The sequence below is a fragment of the Plecotus auritus genome (genome assembly GCF_963455305.1).
Source record: "Plecotus auritus genome assembly, chromosome: 14".
In the NCBI taxonomy this organism is placed as follows: domain Eukaryota; kingdom Metazoa; phylum Chordata; class Mammalia; order Chiroptera; family Vespertilionidae; genus Plecotus; species Plecotus auritus.
In genome coordinates, this window is record NC_137780.1 from 15,924,979 (window position 1) to 15,950,792 (window position 25,814).

The following is a 25,814-nucleotide window of genomic DNA, read 5'->3' on the forward strand; positions in this document are numbered from 1 at the left end:
CAGGATGTGCTAAGAGAGTTGTGCGTGAAAGCATTCTGTTCAGCGTTTACTGGTACATAGAATGGGCTTCTAGTCTTCGCTCTGGTCCTCTTCACCCCACCCTTTAAGTTTACACCACAGGCCAGGCTTTGATGTACATTCAGGTTTAAGGAGAACTTGTTGGGCACTCTGTACTTCAGGGGATGGAATCAGGGTGCTGAGCTAGAGCATTTGGGATACAAGGGTGGGCTCCCTGTGGACCCTTCCCTCTAGGAAGCTAGAGAGCGAGATAAAGCCCGAGTCCCCTTCCTGAGTAGAGGCTCAGCCAGGGCTCTCGTCTCACTGGAGGGTGAGGCAGCTGGCGTCCAGGAACACTCTCTGCTTCTTTCCCTCACCACCAACTCTGTCTGTCCCTTCGGATCTGTTGCCTCACATCTGGTGGATGTGGCCTGCCCATGCAGAGGAGGGAAAGCATCGGAAACTCGCCCTAACCTATTTGGCTCAGTGGATAGAGCATCGGCCTGCGGACTGAAGGGTCCCAGGTTTGATTCCGGTCAAGAGTATGTTGTACCTTGGTTACGGGCACATCCCCAGTAGGAAGTGTGCAGGAGGCGGCTGATCGATGTTTCTCTCTCATCAATGTTTCTAATCTCTATCCCTCTCCCTTCCTCCCTGTAAAAAATCAATAAAATATATTTTAAAAAGAAAAGAAAACATCGGAGACTCAAGTTCGGGCTTCCAGTGGAAAACACGAAGTAAGCCTTTGGGCCCACTCAGGGTTGAGGCTGTTCAGATGTAACTTGAGGACTTTGCTAGAAGTTGGGACCAGAGCACCAACCAGTGATAAGGTACCTTGCTCTATCTTTTGAATCTCATGAATAAGTATAGGATTAGGGTATTCCTGGCTTTCTAGCCAGATATCATTGTTACCATCACAGCCTTCAGTTCTGTCAGCACACACTGATGTGCCTATTTCAGCCATCATTCATTCATCTAGGTGGGTGGTGTCTGTGCCGTACTGGTTGTACTTTTGATACTTTGAATATCATAGCTTATGTCCTTAATACCATACCCCATGCCTCTTAAACACGATGTTCATATATGGCTAGTGGTCCAGTGCACAGAATTCGTGCACATTAAAAGGGAATTAATTAGAGGAAATATTTTAATTTGCTATTTGCCTTTTCTCTATAATAGAAGTGCCAGAGATGAAAGAAAATTAGTAAAATGTATATGAAAATCCTTCTTTTATCAGAGTCTGGGGCACGCTGTGGGACCCAGAGTCAAGTCCCCGCCCACCCATGTGCGCCTCGAAATCACGCGAGACCCAGACCTGGCCGGCCCCACCCCCGTTGGGCAAGATCCAGACCCAGGTGGCCCAACCCCGTCAAGCCCCGCTGGGAGGGGGGCGCAGCCTCAGGTCCCCCATCAAGCCCCTCTGCTGGGGGGCACGGCCTGAGGTCCCCCGTCAAGCCTTGCTGGGTGGGCAGGGGACGCAGCCTCAGGTCCCCCGCCCTGGCCTGGCAGCACACAGCTTCACGTCCCTGCTGATCGCTCATTACAGCTCATTACGGGAGCCCCACCTCTGCTGTGGGCGCAGCATCTTGTGTTATGGGAACCCAGCCTCCGCTGTGTGTGCTGCCATCTTGTGATGGTGTGAGGGTCAATTTGCATATTACCTCTTTATTATATAGAATAGGTGGCAAAAAACGGTCACAATTGTTCATATTTCCCTGTTCTGCACTCTTTTTTAAAAATATTTTTTTTGTTGATTTCAGAAAGGAAGGGAGAGGGAGAGAGAGACAGAAACATCAATGATGAGAGAGAATCATTGATTGGCTGCCTCCTGCACACCCCACACTGGGGATAGAGCCCATAACCAGGATACGTGCCCTGACCAGGAATTGAACTGTGACCTCCTTCCTGGCTCATAAGTCGACGCTCAACCACTGAGCCACCCTGACTGGGCTCTACACTCCATAATGTGTCTTCCTCCCTGCAGAAGTGAAGGCCACTTTCCCACTCTCTGACTCTAGGCTGGGCTGGTGATTTCGCTTTGGCCAATATAATGTGGCAGAAGTGATGGTGAGCCAATTCCAGCCGTAGGCTTTAGGAGACCTGGTGTGCTTCTGCCCTGCTGGGACTCCTGCCTTTGCCATGTGGACGAGTCCAGGCTAGCCTACTGGAGCACGTGAGGCTCTGTGGCCCAGAGCTGAGTCAGCCCAGTTGTCCCAGCTGAGGCCCTGGACGTGTGAACGCCCACCCAGGATGGACAAAGCTGATCTGTAGCCGCAGACGCACGAAGGCCCTAGCAGAACTGCAAAGCGGAGCCTGAACTGCTAGTTCTGGTATCGTGCGCTATAGAAATGTTTGTGCTAAGCCACATTTTTTTTTAGATATTATGTATTTTTATTTATTTATTACGATTGTTATTTTTGTTAATCCTCACTGGATGATATTATTCCCATTGATTTTAGAGAGAGTGGAACAGAGGGGAGAAAAGGGGTAAGGGAAGAGGGAAAGAAGAGAGAGAGAGAGAGAGAGAGAAACATTGATGGGAGAGAGCTCCATCAATTGGCCCCTAAGGGCGGGGAGCTGCAATCCAGGTACGTGCCTTTGACTGGAATCGAACCCTTCGGTTCTCGGGCTAACGCTCTAACCACTGAGCTAGGCTGGCCAGGGCCATGATTTTGAAGTGGTTTGTTATACAACAACAGCAATTGCTAACTGGTACATTATATAATTTGTTATCACAATAAAAGTAGACTTACCAAGCAATAAAGATACCGTGAAAAGCATCAGCATCCTTATCGCTGCGATCTCTAAGCAGAGGCCTGTGGGTCCTGAGCTGGGCCTCTGAAATGATCCTGAGGAGAATTTTCAGTTTCACCCCCTGCAGATACTGCGTTATGATAGTTTTATTCCTCTGTCGTTTCAAATGCAGAGAAACACATTTAAAGACGTGTTGTTCTGTTCTTCCCTTTTGCGGCCACCATAGAAGTGCCAGCCGTCAAAATGAAGTTCAGTCCCTTTGTGACTTCTGACTGGAGCAAGAACTGTAAAAGGCATTTCAGTGCACCTTCCCACATTCAAAGGAAGATTATGTCTTCTCTTTCCAAAGAGCTGAGACAGAAGTACAATGTTCGATCCATGCCCATCCGAAAGGATGATGAAGCTCAGGTTGTTCGAGGGCATTACAAAGGGCAGCAAGTGGGCAAAGTAGCCCCGGTTCACAGGAAGACCTATGCCAGGTACACAGAATGAGTGCAATGGGAGAAAGCTAACGGTGCCACTGGTCATGCGGGCATTCACCCCAGCAAGGTGGTGATCACTGGACAAAAGCTGGACAGAGACCGCAAAGAGATCCTTGATTGTAAAGCCAAATCTCACCAAGTAGGAAAGGAAGAGGGAAAATACAAGGAAGACACAATTGAGAAGATGCAGGAATAAAGTAATCTTATACACAACTTCCATTACAAACTTAAAATGGAAAAAAAGGTGTGTTGTTCTTTTCCCATAAATAAAACTTTTGTACATTAGCATTACAATATCCCAATTTAATCAGATATCTGTTGAGTATAGACTCAAGAAAGCCAACAGGTCATGTAATGAGAGTAGAATAGAAGTGATAGATTCTGAAACATGAGCATCGACTTCTAAGTCATGGTCATGGCTTTATACCGTCCCACTTTTGCTGCTAGAATGGGATGATATAAAGTAAATTCCTTATGCTTTTGACTTTGAGATTTATAATTAGCAAAACAGGCACAATATTCCTTGTCCATTCGAGACTTGGTATAAGCTAATCACAAATCCCTTCTAAAGAGCTGAGAACATGGGGTAGATTAAAGGTACCCACAAAGTACTGTCCATAAGGAGAATAGCTTAGTAAATATATCACCTAAGGCATAAATATCCCCCAATAAAAGTATTATTAAAGAAATAATCAGGTGAGAACACAAATGATCACACTGAATCAATGGTAAGATATTAACTGTGGTGAAAAATGTAAACTTATGTTTACACAGAAGCCTGAAGAGGAATATGAGTTACTAAAACTTACGAAAGAATGGATGTAAGAGAGGGACACTGACAGGGTCCCCAGCATGGCTAATAGCTGTGAGTCAGGCTTCTAGACAGGTAGACTTGCTTAGTCACCCATTAGATAGCAACTTTTTTTTTCTGAAATAAAATGAATGATTTGTCCATCCCACCAAATTTCATGATGTCTATTTCATGACATATGTGTACTTCATATATAAATATTTATATTCTGATATTCAAAACATATTTAATTATGAAAACCACAAAATAAAATTTACTCTCTTAACCATTTTGAAGTGCGCAGTTCAGTAGCAGTGAGTATATTCACGGGACATTCTGGTGATTTTTAAAGATTTAATGACAGATGAAATTTTACAAAAGCAGGAATATTGGGAAAACATGGTAAAGCCTCTGGGTGCGTTCATGGGTTGCTGGGTCAACATGTGGCCAAGCTGTGACTCTTATTTTGTAGGAGGGCTGTCCCTGGGAATGTTTACGCACAGGCTAGGTGGCTCCTGAATTGGGTAAGATAATGATTTTTCCAGTTCAGAAACCCCAGTGCTGCTGCTTTGAATCCTGTTCATGCGTTCCATAATTACTTATTCAGCTCCCAGTCCGGCCAGCACACTGCGAGGGACCACCAGTGTGACGTTGAATCAGAGCGTCCAATGGGACCAGGAGGCCTCAGAGTATCTTACCGTCAGGGGCTCCCTTTTACAACCTGGCTTCCTTCTGGCAGACAGAACTGTTAAGCTGGGCAGGGTTCTCTTTGTTCTGCCACCATGGACTTTGGTATCCGACAGACTGGGTCCCGGTTCCAGCTGTCACTTCCTTTCTCCACCTGTTTCCTCATCAGGGACAGTAACGCTGCCTAAGTCACAGGGGTGTTGTGAGGATCAAAGAATGACGCAAGAAGAATGATCAGGACAGACTCCCCACTGAAAGTTGGCTTTGATGTTTCCATTCTCACTGCCCTTATGGAGTGTCCCGTGCACAGACCTTTACTTCATCCTTCTACCTGTCACCGATGGTCAGAAAGAAGTACGTACCTGGCACTCTCTTCCTTCAGCCCTGGCTCCTCTCGGTGAGATAGTTCATCTAGATCTAGATGAACGTGTGAACAAGTCTAACTCCGTTACTTGTCTCAAGTAATGCCCTCAACAGGAGCTTGCTTCCTTGAAAGGACCCTCACCACCACCACCACCCGCAATTGAGACTTTATCGCTAATAAATACTTTAATCTCACTTATTATTATGAGAAGTTCAGGAGAAAGAGGCAGCAGAAAGGTAAGGGAGAAAAAAGGGGACAGAGAAATGGAAGAAGGCTAGAAAGGAGAAAGGATGCTAAGGGGGGAAGGAAGGTAGGCAGAGGACAAGGAGGAGGAAGATGAGCAGAAATGGCTCTGGAAAGATACATTAGCACAGACTGGACTGAGGCTGAGGTAGAAACAGAGGCTGATAGTGAGAGGAAGTTGGGGAGAGGGTTGCCTGTATTCTCTAATGTCACAGAGCCTGGGAGTGCTCAGTATGTAAGCGGAATGAGAATGTGGAGAGAGACAGTTAGCAGGCGCCTCGGCCTATCCCACCTGGTTGTTCTTCGGGCTGAGGATGCTATACCTTGGCCATCTCTTCTAAGTTGCTTTTAAACCATGGCTCATAGCACCACAGCTTATTACTTAACCTTCAGAGGTTCCCTCTGAACGGGATCCCACAGCAGCCAACTAAGGGAGAAGCATTATTTGCATTTTAGCTCCAGAGCTCAAAGCACGAAGTGTCCATGCACCAGTGGCCGGGTCAAGCCAAGCTTTAGACTGTATCCAGCCTGTGAAAGATGGCCCCCAACTTGACCTTAACCCAAGCAATGGTCCAACTGTTGAAGGTGTTAGGCATCAAGGTAGGGTGGCGAGGGAGGTGGTTTAGGCAGTGGCATCAGTCCATGGCTGTTTTAGTCCTAACCAGATGCCAGCTGCGATGACCCTCAGACTCCCCTCCATAGAGGCCCTGAGCAGGCCAAGCCTGGCCGTCCTTGCACCCTGACAGCTCTGACCACTAGGTACCAAGATTTTGAACTAGGCCCTTGTTTCCACACCTTGGGTCTCATGGGCCCAGAGTAGCATTTAGCTTCCAGACACCTTGGAGAGCTTCTACCTGACCCCTATTCTACCTGCTCCCCTTGGATGTCAGGCTTCACATCTTGATTTGGGTTTCTGTTCCAATTCCCTGCTGAAGCTCGAGTTCCTCCTTTGCTGGCTGAGAGCTGGAGCCTCTCACGGATCCTGCCTTTGCCTCCTCTTCCCACATCTCTTGGGAACCAGTGCCACCCGAACCTAGAAGGACCATCATCTATACTCCTGGCACCCACGGGACACCCATCACTGCCTCCTCCCAGCAGTGGCTCCGCCCACCCCTGTCCTCGTGGAATCGGCCACTTGAGTGTGAGTCGCCCTCCTCAGTGTCATTTAGTCATGCTTGGATTTGCTTGTCTGAATCTCTGTCCCTTCCCAGAGGGGCCTGGTTTTTCTGGCCTGGCTTGCTTCTCCCACAGCACTGAGAGTGAGCCTTTTTGTTTCTCCCTGTTTGGAAAAATTCCCTCGGTCTGCTCTGTTCTGTGAGTAATCCAAAGTGTACCAAAAGGCATACTCTGAGTCAGCTTTTCAGGGGAATTTCTCTGCTTTGTCTCCTCCTACCAGCCAACCTTCCTCTTCCAATTCAAAGGACATTAACAATATTGCCCTAGCTGGTTTGGCTCAGTAGATAGAGTATTGGCCTGCAGACTGAAAAGTATCAGGTTCGATTCCGGTCAAGGGCACGTGCCTGGGTTGTGGGCTCGATCCCCAATGCAGGGGTAGGGGCGTGCAGGAGGCAGCCAATCAATGATTCTCTCACATCATTGATGTTTCTATCTCCCTCTCCCTTCCTCTCTGAAATCAATAAACTATAAAAACAAAACAAAAAAACCCACAACCGCCCTGACCGGTTTGGCTCAGTGGATAGAGCGTCGGCCTGCGGACTGAAAGGTCCCAGGTTCGATTCCGGTCAAGGGCATGTACCTTGGTTGCGGGCACATCCCCAGTAGGGGGTGTGCAGGAGGCGGCTGATTGATGTTTCTCTCTCATCAATGTTTCTGACTCTCTATCCTTCTCCCCTCCTCTCTGTAAAAAATCAATAAAACAGATTTTTTTAAAAACCCACAACCAATATTGCTTGCAATGGTATTGCTTACAATTCATAAGTATATCTTTGGGGATTAATACAATGAAAATCGAACATCATCCACTTATACTTTTTACGCTGTTTCTGATATAGACTGTGGGTTTGGTTAATGACTATTGCGTGAATGAATGAAAACAACTTAGTAATGGTTTGAAAATTAGGGATGGTTGCTAGTACTTGTGAATGATCAGCTAATACTTTTGTGAGATGGTTAACCCCACTTTCAGTACAAAGTATTAGTAAGGACAAAGTGGTAGTTTTATCACCACCTACACAATTCATTTTTAAGAGAACGTACTTTTCCAGTCATACCTGGTACCTTGCCCTGTGGTTAGTCATTAAATAGTCATGCCCTTCTCCTAAGGCAGGGGGGAGCAAAAGGACATGGTGGTTCTCAGAAAACAGCGCCATTGCTGTGAAAATAGTCCACTAGCGGCCAATTGTTCACACAGGGAACCATGTTATCATTAGGAGAAACAAGGATTCAAAGAACAGGCATGTCTAATGTGACAGAAAAGAAAAAGTACTTAATTTGTCTCTTCTAACATCACTCTGTAGTATCACTCTTTGGCTTTTTATCCTGACCTGTGCCATTCTATCATGTGAAGAAGTGGTTGGAATGAGTCCCGAGTTCTAGTACTTACAGCTTTATATGGTTTCTTCTGCATGATTTTTTGCTTGTAGTTTATAATGTTGGGGCCTTTCTTATTTGAGGAAAGCGCTTCTGATAGCTCAGATTTAGTTTTTCTGAATTTTCATTTCCCTTATTCTCATGAATGCCTGGGGTGCTCCAGAAACCATCCTACTTGTGGATTTATGTCTTGATACTTTCTATTACCATTATTATTGTTATATTTTTTTACAGTAAGGAACATTGCTGACAGTGCCTTATTTCATTTGGCCTCTCAGTGCTGATGCTGCTATCCTCTGGGTCACCGAGAGGTCACAGTCTGTTCGCAAACATAATCGCTGGCTCCGCCATCTGACTGTGGTTTAATTACTGCCCCGCACTGGTGTGGAAGCACTGACTCTTATTGCTGAGTGGCGCCTGGCGAGTGCATCTGTTCTGGTCCCCTTACCTTCTGGCACGTGGATTCCAAACTATTCAGGAGAGATGGCTGTTGAACTTGAATTGAAATGTTCATTTTTAAGATCTAAAGAGGTTAAAACTACACAATATCTCTTAGTGTCTGATTTACCAACCTGCTCATTAAGACTTTCTCTTTTTGTCTACATGAAATAAATCCCATTTTAATAAAACTGTTCTCTCCGGTTTTGCTCTTTATCTGGAAAACAATTGACCAACACTCCTGTCTTCTATGCTTAAAGGTTATAATGAAGTCATTTTAGTTTTCCCTTCTTTTGTTAGACAATAGGGCTCAATCTAATTATTAACCAGTTAACTGACATTAGTTTCTTTTAGTTTGCTATGAGCTAGGTTAGCAAAGGATTTCAGCACGCAGGCTTCAGAAGGCGTCTCACCTGGGTTGGAATATCAGCTTCATAATCTTGGTGAAGTTACTTGATCTCTCTACTCCTCAGTTTTTCTACATGACAATGTTACAAACCAAGTGTTTGTATCCTCCCAAAATTCATATGGTGGACTTCTAAATCCCAATGTGATGGTGTTAGGAGGTGGGACCTGTGGGAGGTGATTGCATTGTGAGGGTGGAGCCCTCACGAATGGGATTAGTGCCCTTGTGAGAAGAGATGAGAGGGCTTGCTTCCTCTCCCTCTGCTTTCTGCCACGTGAAGACACTATGAGAAGAAAGGCCATCTGCAAACTAGGAAGGGAGCCCTGACCAGGAACCAGATCAGCCAGCACCTTGATCTAGACCTCCCCAACCTTCATAACGGTGAGAAGTAAATGTTTGCTGTTTAGGCCACCAAGTACGTCTGTGGTAATTGGCTCCAGCAGCTGAACTGAAGAAGACAGGAAATAATTCCAGCCTCCTCGTTGCAGGGTTGTTAAGAAGATTCAGTGAATCCTCTTAGTACTTAGTTTGGTGCTTGACTTAAAAGTTTGCTCAGTTAATGTTAGCTGTTGTCTGCTACTTGATGGCCATTGAGTGCAAAGGACATTGCTATCATGCCCCATTTTCCCAAACTAAATAATTTATCTGAAGTTTCTTCTCTCATATGTTTAAATTTGGCAGACAAACCATCCACCTTCCTTGGAGAAAAATGTCTTTGTTACTTTATGCTTTAGGAATTGGTGGGGTTGTTCTGTTAGGATAATAGGGTTCTGGAGACCACCTTCTGGGGGCACTTGATGTAACTGTCATCACTGAGTTCCTGGAGAGCTGGTAGCATTACCGTCTCCTTAGGAACAAAGATCTTATTAGGCAGCTCAACAGGAAAAAGCCCCTTGTTCCCCACTTGGTTAGGGAGAGAGGCAGTGTCCGCTCCTAATTCTCTGAGGGAATGTCCATGATGGAGACAAATTCCCAGAGCAGGTAGAGCCTGGTCTCTTAATAAACGCCGTGTGAACACTACGGCATTTCTACTTTCATGGAGCTTACATTTCAGTGGAGAGATTCAGGCAATAAACAAACATTCAAGGGAACAAAAAACCTAAAGCCATATAGTCCATGCTATGTAAAAGCAGGATAAATGGACAGAGAATGGCAGGATGGAGGGCTGCCGTTTATAATAGCTTGTCCAGGAAATGCCTCTCTGATGAAGTGACTCTCTGATGCCGAGACTTGAATGGGGTGGGGGATGTGCTCTGTGAATATATGGTGGCAGAATGTTCCAGACAGAAGGAATGGCAAATTGCAAAGACTGAGCAGGAGTGTGTAGTGTTTGAAAAAGGGCACAGGGGAGAGTGTGGGTAGGAGATGAAATCAGAAAGGTAGGTAGTCAGGGACCAGTTTATGGCTATTGCAGGATTTTGTTTTTTATTCCAAGTATATGGGAAGCAATTGGAGGGTTCTGAGCCGGAGTGTAAAGGCAGCAGTGGGTGGTCACATCGGTTTTGATTGGTTGGAACCCCTGCCATTATAGTTATTAACTAGTTTGAATTTTACCCCTGCTTTTAAGATAGAGTGGGCAGTGTTTGCTAATAGAGAAAGGGACGAGTTTGGGTTAATGCCAAGGAGGTAGGAAAATGAAGGTGCCAGTGACTGGGATGGAGAACTCTGGACAAGGCTCATGGATTCTTTTGTTTTGGAGGGTTGGGCTAAAGACTTCTATTTTGAACACATTGCCTTTAACCAAGTAGGCAGTTAGAAAGATAAGTCTGGAATTTGGGGGAAAGGTTCAGATAACATAAATTTGGAAGTTGTTAACATTTATATATTATTCTAGCTACTACTTCTGCAAAATCTAGCAGCTTAATGCAATCGTTTTATTAGGTGCATGGATGCAGTGCACCAGAAATTTGGAAAAGGTGTTGTGATGAGAGCTTGTCTGCTCCATGCGGCTGGGGCCTCGGCTGGGAGGCCTTCTTGGCGGGTGACCTGCCAGCTGGGGCTGGAGGCATCTTCAGTCATCTGTGTGCGGCGGGTGCTGCTCAGGGAGGCTGACTGTCCACACGTGGCTCCTTTGTGTGCCCGGGGCTCCCGCCTCGCAGGGCAGCCTTAAGACCATTGGACTTTTTACAACAACTGAACTTCTTACATGGCGGTGCAGGGTTCTCGGGATAGTTTTCCAGCGGACCAGGTGAGGTTGCATGGCCTTAATAGCCTAGCCAGGGAAGTTAAACAGTCACTTTTGCTGCATTTTATCCGTTACCAGTGAGTCACTAAGATCGGCCTATGTTCCCGGTGAGGGAAGAAAGACCCGCTTCTCAATGAGCGGAGTGTTGTAGAATTTGTGACGTTTTCCAAGTCATCATATGTGGCATTTGAATCCTGAAGACTAATTGAAATCAGCTACAAGAGGTTCAATGTCTGAACCCTGGGCACTCCCGTTTTTGGAGATCTATGAGAAAGGAGGGCCTCGCAAAGAAGCCTGAGAGGCGTGGCCAGTGAGGCAGCTGACGATGGGGAGCGTGCAGAAGCCAAGCGAAGAAGTGTTTCAGTGAAGAGGGCTGATCGGTGCTCTCAAATACCGCTAAAGGTCAAATGGACGGGGACTGAGCAGTGCCGGCTGGCTTTGGTCATGCGGAAGTCTCCGGTAACCTTGGCCGGAGAGGTTTCCAGAGTGTGGTAACTGGATTCTCTACCTCTCAGCTTGGCCGCCAGCCCCTCGGTCACCTGCAGCCCCACATCAGGGCTGAGAGGAACACATTGGCTTAACCACACGCGGCCAAGGAGTCTTTTGCCAAATGTTTCAACGCTGATGGAATGTATAACAGAATGACACTTTTCTTTTTATTGTTCAAGTTTACTAACTAGAAGTAGTAAAGAACAATATCTCTATTATAATATTTGACCCAAACATGTGTTTTAAAATTTCACATGTAGTAGAGCTTGTGTATGTAGAGCTTTAATGAGAATTTTATTTATTTATTTTAAATATTTTATTAATTTTTTTTTTTTTTTACAGAGAGGAAAGGGAGAGGGAGAGAGAGTTAGAAACATCGATGAGAGAGAAACATCAATCAGCTGCCTCCTGCACACCCCGCACTGGGGATGTGCCCGCAACCAAGGTACATGCCCTTGACCGGAATTGAACCTGGGACCCTTCAGGCCACAGGCCAATGCTCTATCCACTGAGCCAAACTGGTTAGGTCTTTAATGAGAATTTTAAATGAGAGGTTTAAAGACAGGACAAGTGGGGCAAGATCCACTGATAAGCAGGTGACACGTATGAGTCTATGAACCTGTCTGTTTGCCTAAGTAAACGTGTCCTAGGTGAAAAGGGCTTGTTTGGATGGTTTCTTTTCCTTTGGGAGGGGTTAAAACAAAAGGCAGAATAAATATGAAGAGGGAGGAGTGAAAGTCTCCCTATGTTAAAACCCTGCCACTTCAAAATCCACTGCATGGTTGTTCAGAGAGAAAACATTTGTTTTATTGATTTATCTCCTTTGAGTGAAATGGAAACTGGGTTGATCATATGTAGCCAATCCTTGGCCTGTTTGCCTTGACAGCCACTCCTCCCCCATAGCCTGCTCGGCTGTGTAACTTGGGGGACAATGCATGCAGGTCTCACACGCTCTGTGTTACAGGCAAATGCGGGGAGAATGGAGGCCAGAGGACTCTCCTCCCCTCGCAGGCCTGGGGCAGCTCCCTGGTAGCCCTTGTGTCTCTGCGGCTCCAGCTCCCACCAGCCTGGTCAGGGGCTGGAGGCAGCGGCTGCTGCTGACCACCTCACTCTCCCTTGTTTGATCCCGCTGCTTCTCTATCACCGGTGTAGCCGTTTTCCAGAATTAGGGTTCCGCTGATTTAAATACACAGGTATTTCTGTTTTTCTGGCTGGATCCTGATACTTCATATATGGGGTTTCCTCTTCTGCCCAATAGCAATTTCTAAAGCCCAAATATGTGAATTAACAAGTCACACCAGGAGGGAGAGGTGGTTTACGGGGTTCCAGAGACCTTTCAGACCTCGCATGGTGCCTGAGAGAGACAGCGTGGTGTGGCCCTTGCTATTTTTGTGGTCGTTCGCAGGTCTCTAAGCCTTCTAAACCTCAGTTTCCTCATCTATGACATGGAGACGATAACTTTTCTATTTCACATGGTTATGACAATTGAATAGAATACCGTGTTTAAAGTACTCTGGACAGTATGCACTCACTGTAAGTGTTCTGTGAGGAAAGCCATTATTAATTACAAAGCCTCCTTTCTCCATAAATACACCTTTGCAGTTGCTATTACTCATGTCAGAAGCCAGACTTGAAGTGAGGACAAGCCTTTGCTGGTGTTCCATCCTCAGAGGGCACTGAACCAAGCCCTGCATGCATAGCTTCGGGGCGCGTTAGCGGGCTGAAAGGGGCAGTGGTAAACTGTGCTGGTACCGCACAGGAAGCCCTGCGTGCATTCACCCTGCCTCTGGCCCTGTTCTCCATCACGGAGCCTGTAGCTAATCTGGACTAAGACACCCCAAGGTAAGAACGGAGCTGGTTGTTATAAGTACTAATTGATGGGCCCGTCCTCCTGCTATTAATTAGGTCAGAAGAGGGGGGTTAGATGAAGAGAGCTTGCATTGGAACTCACCTTAAGGACTCCTGTCCAACCCGATTCTTTCCGCTCTCGCATCTTTACATCCTCTCCTGCCCTTTCTTTTCTGGAAGGTCAGACTAACTCCCAGCACCCTCATAAACCGTTTCTCTGATGGCTTCGAACAAATTGTGTTTGCAGGGGTATAATCTACTCTCCAGGTCCCCACGCTGAGTCTCCCAGAGAAAACCTCCTCCAGGCTCTTTTCCCGAGGAACACCCTGCCACACAGCCCTGTGGGGCGACCGGGCTGCGCCTTCCTTTGGCTTCATACCAGTTTCATTAACAAGCGTGTTCACACTTCAACCGGAACATTTAAAATAACACCCGCACAATGTGTTTAGTGTCTAGTTAATTATTAAGTCTCTGGGCTTGAATTATTCAAGCAAAATTGATTGGGTTCAGCCTAATTCCTTCTCTTTGTGTGTGTGTTTTGTCTTTTAAATATAAATATGTTCTCCCCTGTACTCGCTAAACAACGTGGTAAAGGTTATTATGCAAATATAAATACTCTGGCCTGTGGGTGGTACCCAAGTGCTAACAGAATAGGCAGAGAAAGGACTGGTAGCTTCTTTTATTAAGAAATATATTGTTAGCTCATACTGTACTTCCATTTATGGAGACCTAACATGTTTTAGGTTTTCTCTTTTAAATTCTTTTCTAAAGTTACTTGCAAGTTAGATACGTAGGTAGCGTACAGCCAGTTCTGTGGTGTAAAAGCAAAAGAAATTGCTTCTTTCTTTGCTACCCTAACTCATGGTCAAATGAAAGTTAAAATGTCTTGGCTTCACTATAGAAACCATGTTATTGAAGAATATTTGTTGACTTGAGAAGATGTTTACAATATATTGCTAAGTGAAAACAGGAGGCTATAAAACTGTTATTATGTATCATTTTGTTAAAATGCATAAAAAAAGATGAATAATGAACACCAAAATATTAATGATTATCTGTGTTAGGATTTTTGCGTTTTTTCCCCTTTTGCTTTTCCAATTAGCCCACAGATAAAGATGTCATGGCTAGAAACCTTTGTCTATCAATCATGTGTCAGGAGCACTTTGGAAATAGTGCTGTCCAACGTTCGCAAAAGATTCACACTATTCTGTGAATCATAGCAATTTGAATAATTTGTTAGCCTTCATTTTTAGACTTCCTTTCTAGACTTTCATTGCTCATTTTTCCTCAGCTTTCATATTATTCAGATGTAAAACGATGCAATTGTGGACATTAACATAGAAAACATAACTGCCCAATGGGTGTTGGAAAGGACTAGAAAATAATTGTATTTTGCAGATAAATTAAAATATATTTTTATTGATTTCAGAGAGGAAGGGAGAGGGAGAGAGAGATAGAAACATCAATGATGAGAAAGAATCATTGATTGGCTGTCTCCTGCACGGCCCCTATTGGGGATCGTGCCCACAACCCTGTATTTTGCAGAAAGGTTTGAAAGGAGATGACAATTTTGAGAGTAAAAGACAGAAACGCAGTGACCCCATTTAGAAGTATATTTAAGTATGGGCCTTCCAGAGAACTGAGTGTTCGCCTCAGACCCAGCCTGGAACCACCTGGGAGGCCTCAGCTGCCTAGGGCGGCAGCTACACATGACCTGCCTTTGCTGCCGTTTCTGCAGTGCCATTGGGTTACCGTGTGTGTGCGTGCGTGTGTGCGCGCGCAAACGGGGTGCGGGCTTGCTCCTGGAGGTGAGCCGCCCGACTCCCGCAGCGGGACCCCTGCAGGCGGCACCCTGGCTGGGAACCAGCAGGCGGCAGCTGGATAGCTCCGGAGGGGGAACACTGTGCTCCACGTAGGGGAACTTTGGGAATCGACACGGGGAATTCTGTCCTCTGCGCTCACACACTCACGACTTGGATGGCCGCACAAGCCTGTCATTGTATTTGCCCTGGGAATTGACACAAGAAATGCTGTAATTAGACACCCAGGAAATGGTTGCTCGGCGACCCCGAGAACTGAATTTGGGGGGCCGGGGACGAACAGGGGAGGGGCGGCGAGCGGCACCCTCTTGTACAGACCTGTCGGGACCCTAAGGCCGCGGGGCCCCCTTAGCAAACGTGCCGGGCAGGTGGGGTCTCCGAGGACCGGGAGGAAGCCTCGCTTCGCGACCCACACGAGAAGCTCGGGGACGGGGAGAGCGCGAGGCGGCGGCGCAGCTCCCAGCCCGCGCCGGTCCTCCGCCGCTCGCCCGGTCCTCCCGCCGCCCGGTCCTCCCGCATCCCTGCATTCCGCGGTGCCGAGACGGTCCCCACCCTCCTCCAGGGCGGCACGGCCGCCCGCGCCCTGCCAGGGCCTAGGCTCCGCTCGGCGCGGCCGCAGACGGACGCGGCTCGGCCCGCAGGCTCGGCGGGGGCGGGGGCGGGGCGTGCGGGGCGGAGTGGGCGGGGCGCGTGCGCGCGGGGGGCGCGGCCGCCATATTGGATCCTGCGCGCGGCCGGGACGGGGACGGGAGCCTCGCGGAGCCCAGGGCGCGGGCGCGAGGCCGGGAAGGCGGGGGCGGGGGCGGGAGAGGAAGGGAGTGGCCGCGAGCCGGGTTGCGGCAGCCTCCGCTCTCCTCGCCACCGCACCAGTCCCTCCCCCGGCGCCTCGGCCGCTCCCTCCTCGCCGCGGAAAGATGCCCTTCACCCGGGGGTGTGAGCCGGGGGGAGAAGGGGCTGCCGGAGCCGCCCGCACCGCCGCCGCAGCAGCCGCCGTCCGTGCCCTTTGAATCCCGAAAAGCACCCCCTCTCCAGGGCGTCGGGAGCCTCGGCGGCGGCCGGGTGCGGGTGTGGGGAGATCGGCGCCCTGCCCGGCGCGGCCCAGCGGCCGAGCGGCGACCACCGCCATGGAGCGGGCTCGGGCGGCCGAGTAGCCGCCGTTCCGGCCCGGCGCCCAGTGCCGCCCGCAGCCCGCGTTCGCAGCCCCGGCCGCGCCGCCCGCCAGGCCCCTGGGAGAAGCCGGGAGAAAAATGAAGTTTCCTCCGAATCCGCTGGGAAGGGGACTCAGTGCAAAGCCTTAAGCCAGCTGGAGCGCGGGGGAAGGAAGCCTCCTCCGGGCAAGGCTTGGCGTGCTCGGCCGCGGCGGCTGCAGGTCGCCCCCTCCTCCCGCCGCCGGAGAGATCGCCGCGGATGCACCGTCCAAGCGGTGGTTGCGAGGATTTGCAGCCGAATTTTTGGTTTTCCCTCCCCCTTACATACGTCCTGGCCTTTTCCTCCCTTTTCTGTTTTCCTTCTTCCTGGGAAGTGAATTGCTGATGCACATCGGACTTAATTAATGATGCAACGGGATTCGTTTCAGGATTATGTTGCACGAGTTGAATTTTGAATGAAGGAGAAGAGCTGTTTATTTTTCCCCCCTTAAAGAAGTGTGGACTCTTTGGTTCGTTGTACTTTTAATTATTATTTTATTTAAATATACGACTTAATTGTATTCTTTAAAAATGTATCAAATATATATTTTATGGTAACTATCCCTCAAAATATATGTATATGTGCGAGATTGAAGACGCTTCAGTCAAGTGAGGGTACCGGCGTGTTGGATGTTTAATTCAGCACCGGCACTGCACGACAGTTGTTTGAATAACAAGTGGTTTGTTTTTAAAACCACACCTTTTAAAATTTAGGTTCAAAGAATCATAGTAGAAGTTAACAATTCGAAGGAAAACCAGCAGAAACCGAAGCCAACATGTCTGGAGAAGTGCGTTTGCGGCAGTTGGAGCAGTTTATTTTGGATGGGCCGGCTCAGACCAATGGGCAGTGCTTCAGCGTGGAAACCTTACTGGATATACTCATCTGCCTTTACGACGAATGCAATAATTCTCCGCTGAGAAGAGAGAAGAACATTCTTGAATACCTAGAATGGGGTAAGTTTGTATTTAAAAACAACAACAAACCACAACTCTTTAGCTTGTCGTTATCATTTAATGGTTATAGTTACTCTGAGTATATAAACATACATGTAATATACGGTATAAATTATGTAACATAGTATATACAACATATATTACCATAATGCATAATATGCAATATATAAATAATATTTAAATATATATACAAGAAGAGAATAGACACCAATCATTCCAGAAGTTTTTCTAGTTTTTGGTGAATATTCTCCCAGGAGTATAACCAGGCTGCTCAGTTGTTGCCACGAATTAATGTGGAATTTTCGAGAAAGAGCCTATGTTTTGAGGTCAGCAGTAAGAGCTTTTGAGTAATTCTGTGATGGCAGAACTGGATGACTCCCGGTGGTGTAGCACATTCAATGCAAAGGTATGTATTAGTGGAAACATTCCTTCCCAGTCTTTGGAAATGGCTCTGGAAAATGGGAGGAGATATTAAAATAGCTGACGTCAACAGGAACTTGAAGGTGGTTATCAGTAGGTTTTATTTCATCCCCGTTTAGTACAAGCAAAGGAACAACTAAACATGGACTTTCCATAAATTGCCGTGTTTGTAAGATAAAGTGACAGACAGGTTTAGAAATTTGTGGGAGTAGTCGGGAGAGAATGTGGGAGCAGCTCCCTCCTGGGAGTTTGATTTACTCTACATTTAATCCATATCTGAAATGGTTAGTGTTTTGTCTTCATGCTCCTGAGTACAGATGTGATTTAGGAGACCCACTGTGTGCAAAAGGTCAGTGACGAGAGCAGACGCTCCCAGGTGACCTTGAGGCTGTATCCAGTGTCACATACAAGTCCATTCACACGTCCAGCTGTTCTCATCGCCCACACCTGTGTTGGAGCGCTGGCTCTTGAAGGCTCAGCCAAAGTAGTACCGTGTTACCTGTGTAACACCAGTAATTCTAGTTTGTTGGAAAGTTTGCTACTAGAATGTCTTTGTTCCCAAGCAAGCTTTATTTTCCTGGAGTAAAAGTCAATGAGTGATTATTTTGTTTTGTCTTTTAATTTGAAATTTATTAAAAGTTAGCTTGTCAGGTAAATCACTCATTTGAGATTGCTTACAGGTAAGTGAATAGGATGGTTTTTTAAAACAGAATACCAGACTTTCACTGGGAATGGAAGAATTCTAAACCGTCTTTCAAGTGACTTCTCTGTTAAGAGTGAGACAATTTTGACTTTGGTACTGGTTTTGTATGTACTGGTACTGGTATCGGTTTTTTATGTGCAGAGTAAAATATTTAATTACATGTAGTGTTACATCCCATGTTTTATAAATTTTAGAACTATTTTAAAGTGTTTTTATTTGAGATTTAAAGAAAAGTTTTTGGTACTTTTAGAGTTTCAGTTCTTGAATTTTGGTTCAAGAACTCATCCTAGTCTGATTACGATTGCTATTATCTATCCTTTCTCATCTTCAGAATAGTGGCAGAACTCTTTTTATGTCCCAGTAGTAATTACAATTTTAAAATTATGACAAGAAGAGAAAACCGTATGTTCCGTTGCCTTTTGTATTGAGAGTTTACATAGTAGTTTCATGTTCTGAGATATTTTGCTGTACAATATTATTAGGATAATTCATGTATGTTTTCCATTAAATATGTTTCCTTGGGCTTTGTTTCTTATATATATATTTTAAAAACTCGTTATACATATTTAAGTGAAACAAGCCAAAAGTCAAATAAGTATTTGGCCAAATACACTCTATTTTTATGAATATATTTTAAAAGTATATAAAACCAGGGGCTTTTCACAATTTAAAACAAATTCAGTTTTAGTAATATGCTTCATGTTTTGTGGAAATCTGATATGACATAACAAAAATGTACAGTCTTTAGGTAAACGTCTGTTGTGTTTATCAGGGATGGAGAACCAGAGACTGGAATTTTTAAGGACTGACTTTTTGCACCTTTGGGTCAGGTAGTGTCTGTTAAGTCTCAGTCATTTTTAAGTTGGGAGTATGAGGTCTTGAAAGTGGGAATTACCAACCACAGAAGTTTGAAGGAGAAGGAGTAAGAAAAAGAATGTAAGAGTGGAGAAGCTGTTGAGATGTGCCGTAAGTATAGTACTTACTATCTTTAAGTTATTTGAGAATTTAGGTTATTTAAGAATGCCAGTCCCTTCAATTAATTTAAGTATTGAAATAGGTCAGTGGTTCTCCATGTATGAATTGATTACTACATTTTGGGGAAATGTCCTATTTTTTTTTCTCATTGCCTAACATTATATAAAAACAATTAGATTAAGAAAGTTTCTAGCTAGTGACTGGACCTCAATTCAATTTTTTAAACTTTTTTTGGGGTCTATAATGGAAATTTACAGAGAATATTTGTTGGGGTTAAATTTGTCAATTTAGATTTGCCTTAAAGTGATACAGTTTTTAGTTTGAGTTTTAAAAGATTTAATATTTGCAACAGGAGAGCAGTAATAGTTAAATTCTTGGTAATATATGCTGTATATTTTTGTTTGGCTATTTATATTAATCAAAGTGTCATCTAGATATTCCTTATTTTATGCTTATGACAGGCTACTTTTAAAAAAGGAGTCAGCCAAGATTCCACCTTGCTTTGTTTCCATCATTTTCACTTTATTTCTAATTATGGCCCATTTCACATGTATATTAGTACAGTTAATGTTTTGTTCATCACAGTATCATGGCAATAAGAAAATGACGATTCAGGGTGAGATATGTATATACTTGGCAGCATTCCTTGCTCTGAGTGCTGATGGCTGGAGGGAGAAAATAAGTAGCGCTCCAGAGAGGAAGAGGGGATTAAGCCCATAAGCAATAGAGCAAGGGGATGAGACTTCCGTAAGGCCATAGGTCACTTTCCCAGCTAATAATATATATTTTCCACTTATATCCAATAAGACTTGAAAGACTATGTTTTGTCTCCTTTGTTTTTTAAGTTGTTGAAATAATTATGATTTCTATGTTCATAAAATTAGAGTTTTGATGTCAGTAGTATAATTTTAGAATAAGTTACAGTAGAGTTGTAGAAGTAAAAATAACTCCCTAGTAAAAACTAAATTTATTATTCATTGAATTGGCTACCCTCTACTTTGAAATGGGAAATTGGAGTTTTAGGTAATTCTTTACTAATTTACTTAAAAAATAGATGTAAGATGGTATTACTCAGTACAAAAGAAACATCCTAGCTATTTATATGTGGATAACTGGTTTTTGATACTTCCCGAATCTTGGACTTGGTAACATTTCATTTAAATTAACTTTAAATAACAGTAATTTTACGGCTTGTTCAGCGATACACAAACACACACTAATTTGAACAATGGATAAACTTGTTACTAGAGTACATCAGCAGGTACTGTGGTTTTAACTTTTCCTTTCACTAGCATAGTCTTAAGGATTATTCACATTTTTTTCATGCATGGGTCAGTTAAGTGAGGTGATGATGACTTGATTAGAAGGATCTGAATCTTTTCGAGGGTATTTTGTCCTTCACTTCAGCTGTTACTCATCATTAGCTTTTCCTGAGTAGAGTTTATTAATAATAACAAATTGTCAACATGTTCATTTAATACAGAGAATTAAAATTATTTTTATTTAAATTCTCAATTAGGATCTTTATAAGTGTCTCAGAAATATAGGTTGGGCATTTATTTCCTTTATACTAGCCACCTAATAGTCTAGTCTAAGAAGAATAGTGAATAAGTACAGTGATTTGATTTAACACAATGCTGGCACATGGTAGAAGCATGTTCTTTAAGTGGTGGCTATTATTTTTCCATTTCTTTTCTGTTTTTAAGGATCTATTGCTTTATGAGTGAGAACAGGGATGCCACGATTAGCACTTCGAGAATTTTAGGAATTTCATGTGGAATTACAAGGCATACATTAGCATAGCAGTGTAAAAACAAAAAACAAATAGCATAATGTGTTGTAAATTTTATGAAATTTCCCATAATTCCTAGGACTTGATTAATATTACATTGTAAGCCCCAGTTATTTTATGGTAAAATAATTGAACTTGGTACAAATTAATATTTTATTGTACTATCCTATGGCAGTCAAAAAATTTCTTCCAAAACATTTTCTCTGTTGGTACACTTACTGACAGTACATTGACTATGTAGCTCATTGTTTTTCATCCTCTTGGTTTTGATTCGTTTGAAAGTCCAACCAACATTTAAGACATTAAATAGACCAGAATAGAAAATACCCAGTATATCACGTGTAGAAAGAATAAGTATTGCTGTGCACAAACTCTTGTGTTTTCTTGTATTTCTTGCTGTAGATTGGGATACAAAGAGTTTGAAACTCGTTAGTGTAGATGAAGCTAAAATATGTTGATTGTTTAACAGCGAAGAGATGATAGACATAGGTCCTTTTTTTAAAAAGCACAGTCTGATGAATTAATGAAGAGAAGAAGGTTAGGGAGGGACAAGATACCTGGAGAGAGAGAGGGAGTGCGGAAGAGAGGGAGAACAGGAACATGAGCATGAATATGCTGGTTTCTTGGCTTGCTACTTTGGTCTGCCTGGGAATGGTTGGGTATTTTTAATTTAGAAGAACTGAATGGAGAGAGAAATTAACTTCACTCCTTTGTATTTGATGGTTCATTTCCTATTCCTTTGTCATTTCCCTTTTCTGCCTTTGGGCTCTCCATGTTGACTTCCATTGATTGTCAGAGTTTTGTAAGCTTGACCGTGAGGAATAACCATAGGTCTCTATAGGTCTATACAAGTTGCCCATTTTTTGGTTCTATCTTCTAGTTACTGCACGGAACGCTAGAGTAGATAATAGGTGGGAACTACTTGGTAATTCTATGTCTTTTGTTGTCACTGTTTTCCAGATCTGGGGGATTTCCTTTTCTTCCCTCCGATGCTGATTTGAGCTCAGGATTGCTCTTCCCAGCTCGGTGCTCCACACTCTTCTCTGCTGTGTCCACTTCTTTTCCCACTTAACGGCCCTCTGTTGTCTGACGCCCCTGCCCCATTCTGCTGCTGCTTTCTCTGCTGCTATAAAGGAGCCCCTCTTGGGCTTTCATGGTAACAGGAGGCAGAAAGACCTGGCTCCCCCACTTCCCAGTCTCAATATGTACCCCTTAATCCTTCCTCCTATGAACTGTTTGCTTCTATTTTGGAATCGAGTCTTCTTCACTCCAGGGGTGGGCAAACTTTTTGACTCGAGGGCCACAATGGGTTCTTAAACTGGACCGGAGGGCCGGAACAAAAGCATGGATGGAGTGTTTGTGTGAACTAATATAAATTCAAAGTAAAGGAGCGGAGGGGAGAGCAAGAGAACCGGATAGAACAGCCGGATCCGGCCCGCGGGCCGTCGTTTGCCCACGGCTGCTCTAGACCCCTCCTTAGTTTCAAAATGTGTTCTGGAAGTCCATGAGGTATTAAGTGCTTTAGGGAGGTGGTTGGGGAGGAAAAGGTTTACATAGATAAATTTGGAAAACTGTTTTAAACAAAAGTAAACATTAAAAATACTGCAGGTTATCCTAGAATTATAATTTCATATGATTATGGAATCATTTTTTTTGCAGAGTATCTGGAAGGTAGATGGCAAGTGTTCCATGGAACACCCTTTGAGAAATGTTCTTTCGGTATGAGGTCATGCTGTTCTTTGTATCAGGGTTCTAAGAGAAAATCTTGAGGGCAACTGGGATACTGCGTGGTTTGTAGAGAGAATCCAAATCTCAGTAAGTTATATTTTACTTAGTGGTTGTAGACTTTTACTTTTATTTTTTAAAAATATATTTTTATTGATTTCAGAGAGGAAGGGAGAGGGGAGAGAGATAGAAACATCCATGAGAGAGAATCATTGATCAGCTGCCTCCTGCACGTCCCCTCCCAGGGACCAAGCCTGCAGCCTAGGCATGTGCCTGACCAGAATCGAACTGTGACCTCCTGCTTCATAGGTCAGTGCTCAACCACTGAGCTACACTGGATGGGCAGTTGTAGACTTTTAATTGTCTTCTGTGTGATAGTCATGTGAATTGAAAAAGAAACCATCATGGTAGCACAAGAGTGATGCTGGTGAAAATTACATTTAGGAAAAGCATCCCGTATAGTAGAGTGAAATTAGATATAATAATGAACCAGTGCTGTTAACCTATGAAATCCTTGAAATTACTGAGAAGTTTCTGTTTATGACCTCCTCTTGCTCTAATTAAACTTGTTTTTCAAGTATAGGCATTCACAATAAGTACAGAAATTCTCACTTTATAGCTTTAGTTACTATAATTGTAACATGTTGCAAAACTATTATTTATCTGAAACAATTTTATTCATTACTTTGTGATATTTGGGAGAAGAGATCATGGACTTATGCAACTTTAGAATTCATTATAGTGTTCAGTATTATTTTGTCTAAGACAGTGGTCAGCAAACTCATTAGTCAACAGAGCCAAATATCAACAGTACAACAATTGAAATTTCTTTTGAGAGCCAAATTTTTAAAACTTCTTCTAACACCACTTCTTCAAAATAGACTCGCCCAGGCCGTGGTATTTTGTGGAAGAGCCACACTCAAGGGGCCAAAGAGCCGCATGTGGCTCGCGAGCCGCTGTTTGCCGACCACGGGTCTAAGAGATTACAACTTTTAGCTAATCTGTTATTTTCAGACGTTTGGACTAATGTGGAACTTTGCTATTATTGTAACATTGTATCTGTGAAGCTATGGGTTTTAAGTGCCAGCAGTTATTATTTGTTGTATACAGGAACCAGAAGATCCAATCCTTTTATTAAAGAGAAAAACCATATATAATTGGTGCTACTTCAGCACTATGTGAACAGGTAGGACTCTGTGACACTATAAACTTCTGGGTATTAGGGTGGCAGATAATAATAATAGAGGTAATTCAGCTTGATTGTTTAAAGACAAATACCTTATAGCGGGATAAGTTAGTCTTTTTTTCTCTCTTCTGATACACATTTATTTTTCTCATTAATTCTTCCCCATTACCACCATTTCTCTTACCCCAGTCTAACTGCACTAAAAGTACTGCTGCTTATGTGATGAAAGCAATCTTTTAAAAATGTATGTGGCCGCCCTAGCTGGTTTGGCTCAGTGGATAGAGCGTCAGCCTGAGGACTGAAGGGTCCCAGGTCGATCCCAGTCATGGGCACATGCCTGGGTTGTGGGCTCGACCCCCAGTCATGGGCACATGCCTGGGTTGTGGGCTCGACCAAACCGGTTTCGGCTTAAGCAAGTTATTTAACCTCTCTCTTATCATTTGTAAAAAATGGGCATAATAGTAGTAGCTTATTTTGCCAAAAGGTTGAAAGTTGGTTTAGTATTTTTTCTTTCCTGGTGATTTATTCTTGTATTTTGTCAGCCTCTCCCTCCCATTCTGGTTTGTTTTTTTTTTTTTGTTTTTTTTTTTTTTAAATATATTTTATTGATTTGTTACAGAGAGGAAGGGAGAGGGATAGAGAGCTAGAAACATCGATGAGAGAGAAACATCGATAAGCTGCCTCCTGCACACCTCCCACTGGGGATGTGCCCGCAACCAAGGTACATGCCCTTGACCGGAATCGAACCCGGGACCCTTGAGTCCGCAGGCCGACGCTCTATGCACTGAGCCAAACCGGTTTCGGCCCATTCTGGTTTTTAAGTTTCTGTCTAGTCTTTGATAAAGTAAGAACTAAAATGCTATTTTTTTTTTGGTAAAGTTTAATTGAAATGTACTAATTCAAAGATATAAAGAACTGCATTTTAGCATTAAACATATTCACATCTTTCTGATAATATTTTATTGGCATTGGCGATGGCTTTCCCTGTGTGACTGTGCAAACAGTGTCTCATTCCTTCTTCTAGGATAAGATATTTGCATTGGAACATTTTGTTGTTCTTAGCTGAACTATTTTTCAGTAAATATTAAGCCAATGCCCATTCTTTCTATCACCAACAGCAAATATTATGAAGTGGCTAGTTGTGTTTTATTTTTAGATTTAAGTAAGTCCAATATGCAACTCAGTGGTAGCCTTCTGGACCTCAACTCAGGATAAACTTAAATTAATAATGAAAACTTAGTGATGTGTGTAACTTTGGACTTTATGGACTAAAGATTATACAGCATCCGTAAATGCATGTTGTGTGGTTTGACAGTAAGTATGAAGAAAATAATTATTGTATACTGGTGTTTCCTAAACTATATTTCAAGAGATAAAAGTGAATATTGTGAAAATTAAGAGTTCACTGGATAAGTAAGATCGGGAAATAGGGTTCATTGCACATCCCTCTGGATATTACAAAGCACGTTACCATGGTAAAAGTTTTTGAAGTTCTGCAGTAGAGAAGCTCTTTAACTTTGTTTTACCTATAATTTGCCTAAGTCATTTGACTTTGGAACCCTTTTAAAGAGGAACAGCTGGTTTGCAAAGATGCTCCTGCTCACCTAGTGATTCCCCCCCCCCCCCCCCCTTTGGGAGGGCTTGATCGTTTTAACGCAGTTACCTCTCCTACAGAATTCGCACAGAATTTGAGAGAGAGACTGCCATGGCTGTGGATGGAACACAGCTAATTAGATTTTATGAGGGCTTTGTGAAAGCAGCGTAGTTGTCCTGCTGCAACAGGAATCCCATCCTTAAGTATCTGATTTACTGGGCGTGC

General features: G+C 44.0%; 1 protein-coding gene and 1 pseudogene across 12 annotated transcripts in view; both read left to right on the top strand.

Moving 5' to 3' along the window:
* The first annotated feature begins 2,961 nt into the window (after positions 1-2,961).
* On the top strand, positions 2,962-3,429 carry LOC308238793 (large ribosomal subunit protein uL24-like; annotated as a pseudogene). The gene has a single exon. The product of its transcript is annotated as a large ribosomal subunit protein uL24-like (transcript).
* A 12,396-nt stretch (positions 3,430-15,825) lies between these two features.
* Positions 15,826-25,814, top strand: part of CDC42BPA (CDC42 binding protein kinase alpha) — a 203,235-nt gene continuing 193,246 nt past the window's right edge. For 10 of the 11 annotated variants that reach the window (XM_080651309.1, XM_080651299.1, XM_080651303.1 and 7 more), the window contains exon 1: positions 15,826-17,194. In XM_080651309.1, the coding sequence (XP_080507435.1) occupies positions 17,017-17,194 (178 nt within the window). In that variant the 5' untranslated portion in view covers positions 15,826-17,016. The remainder of the gene's footprint in view (positions 17,195-25,814) is intronic. The other variant, XM_080651302.1, reaches the window with a different exon arrangement.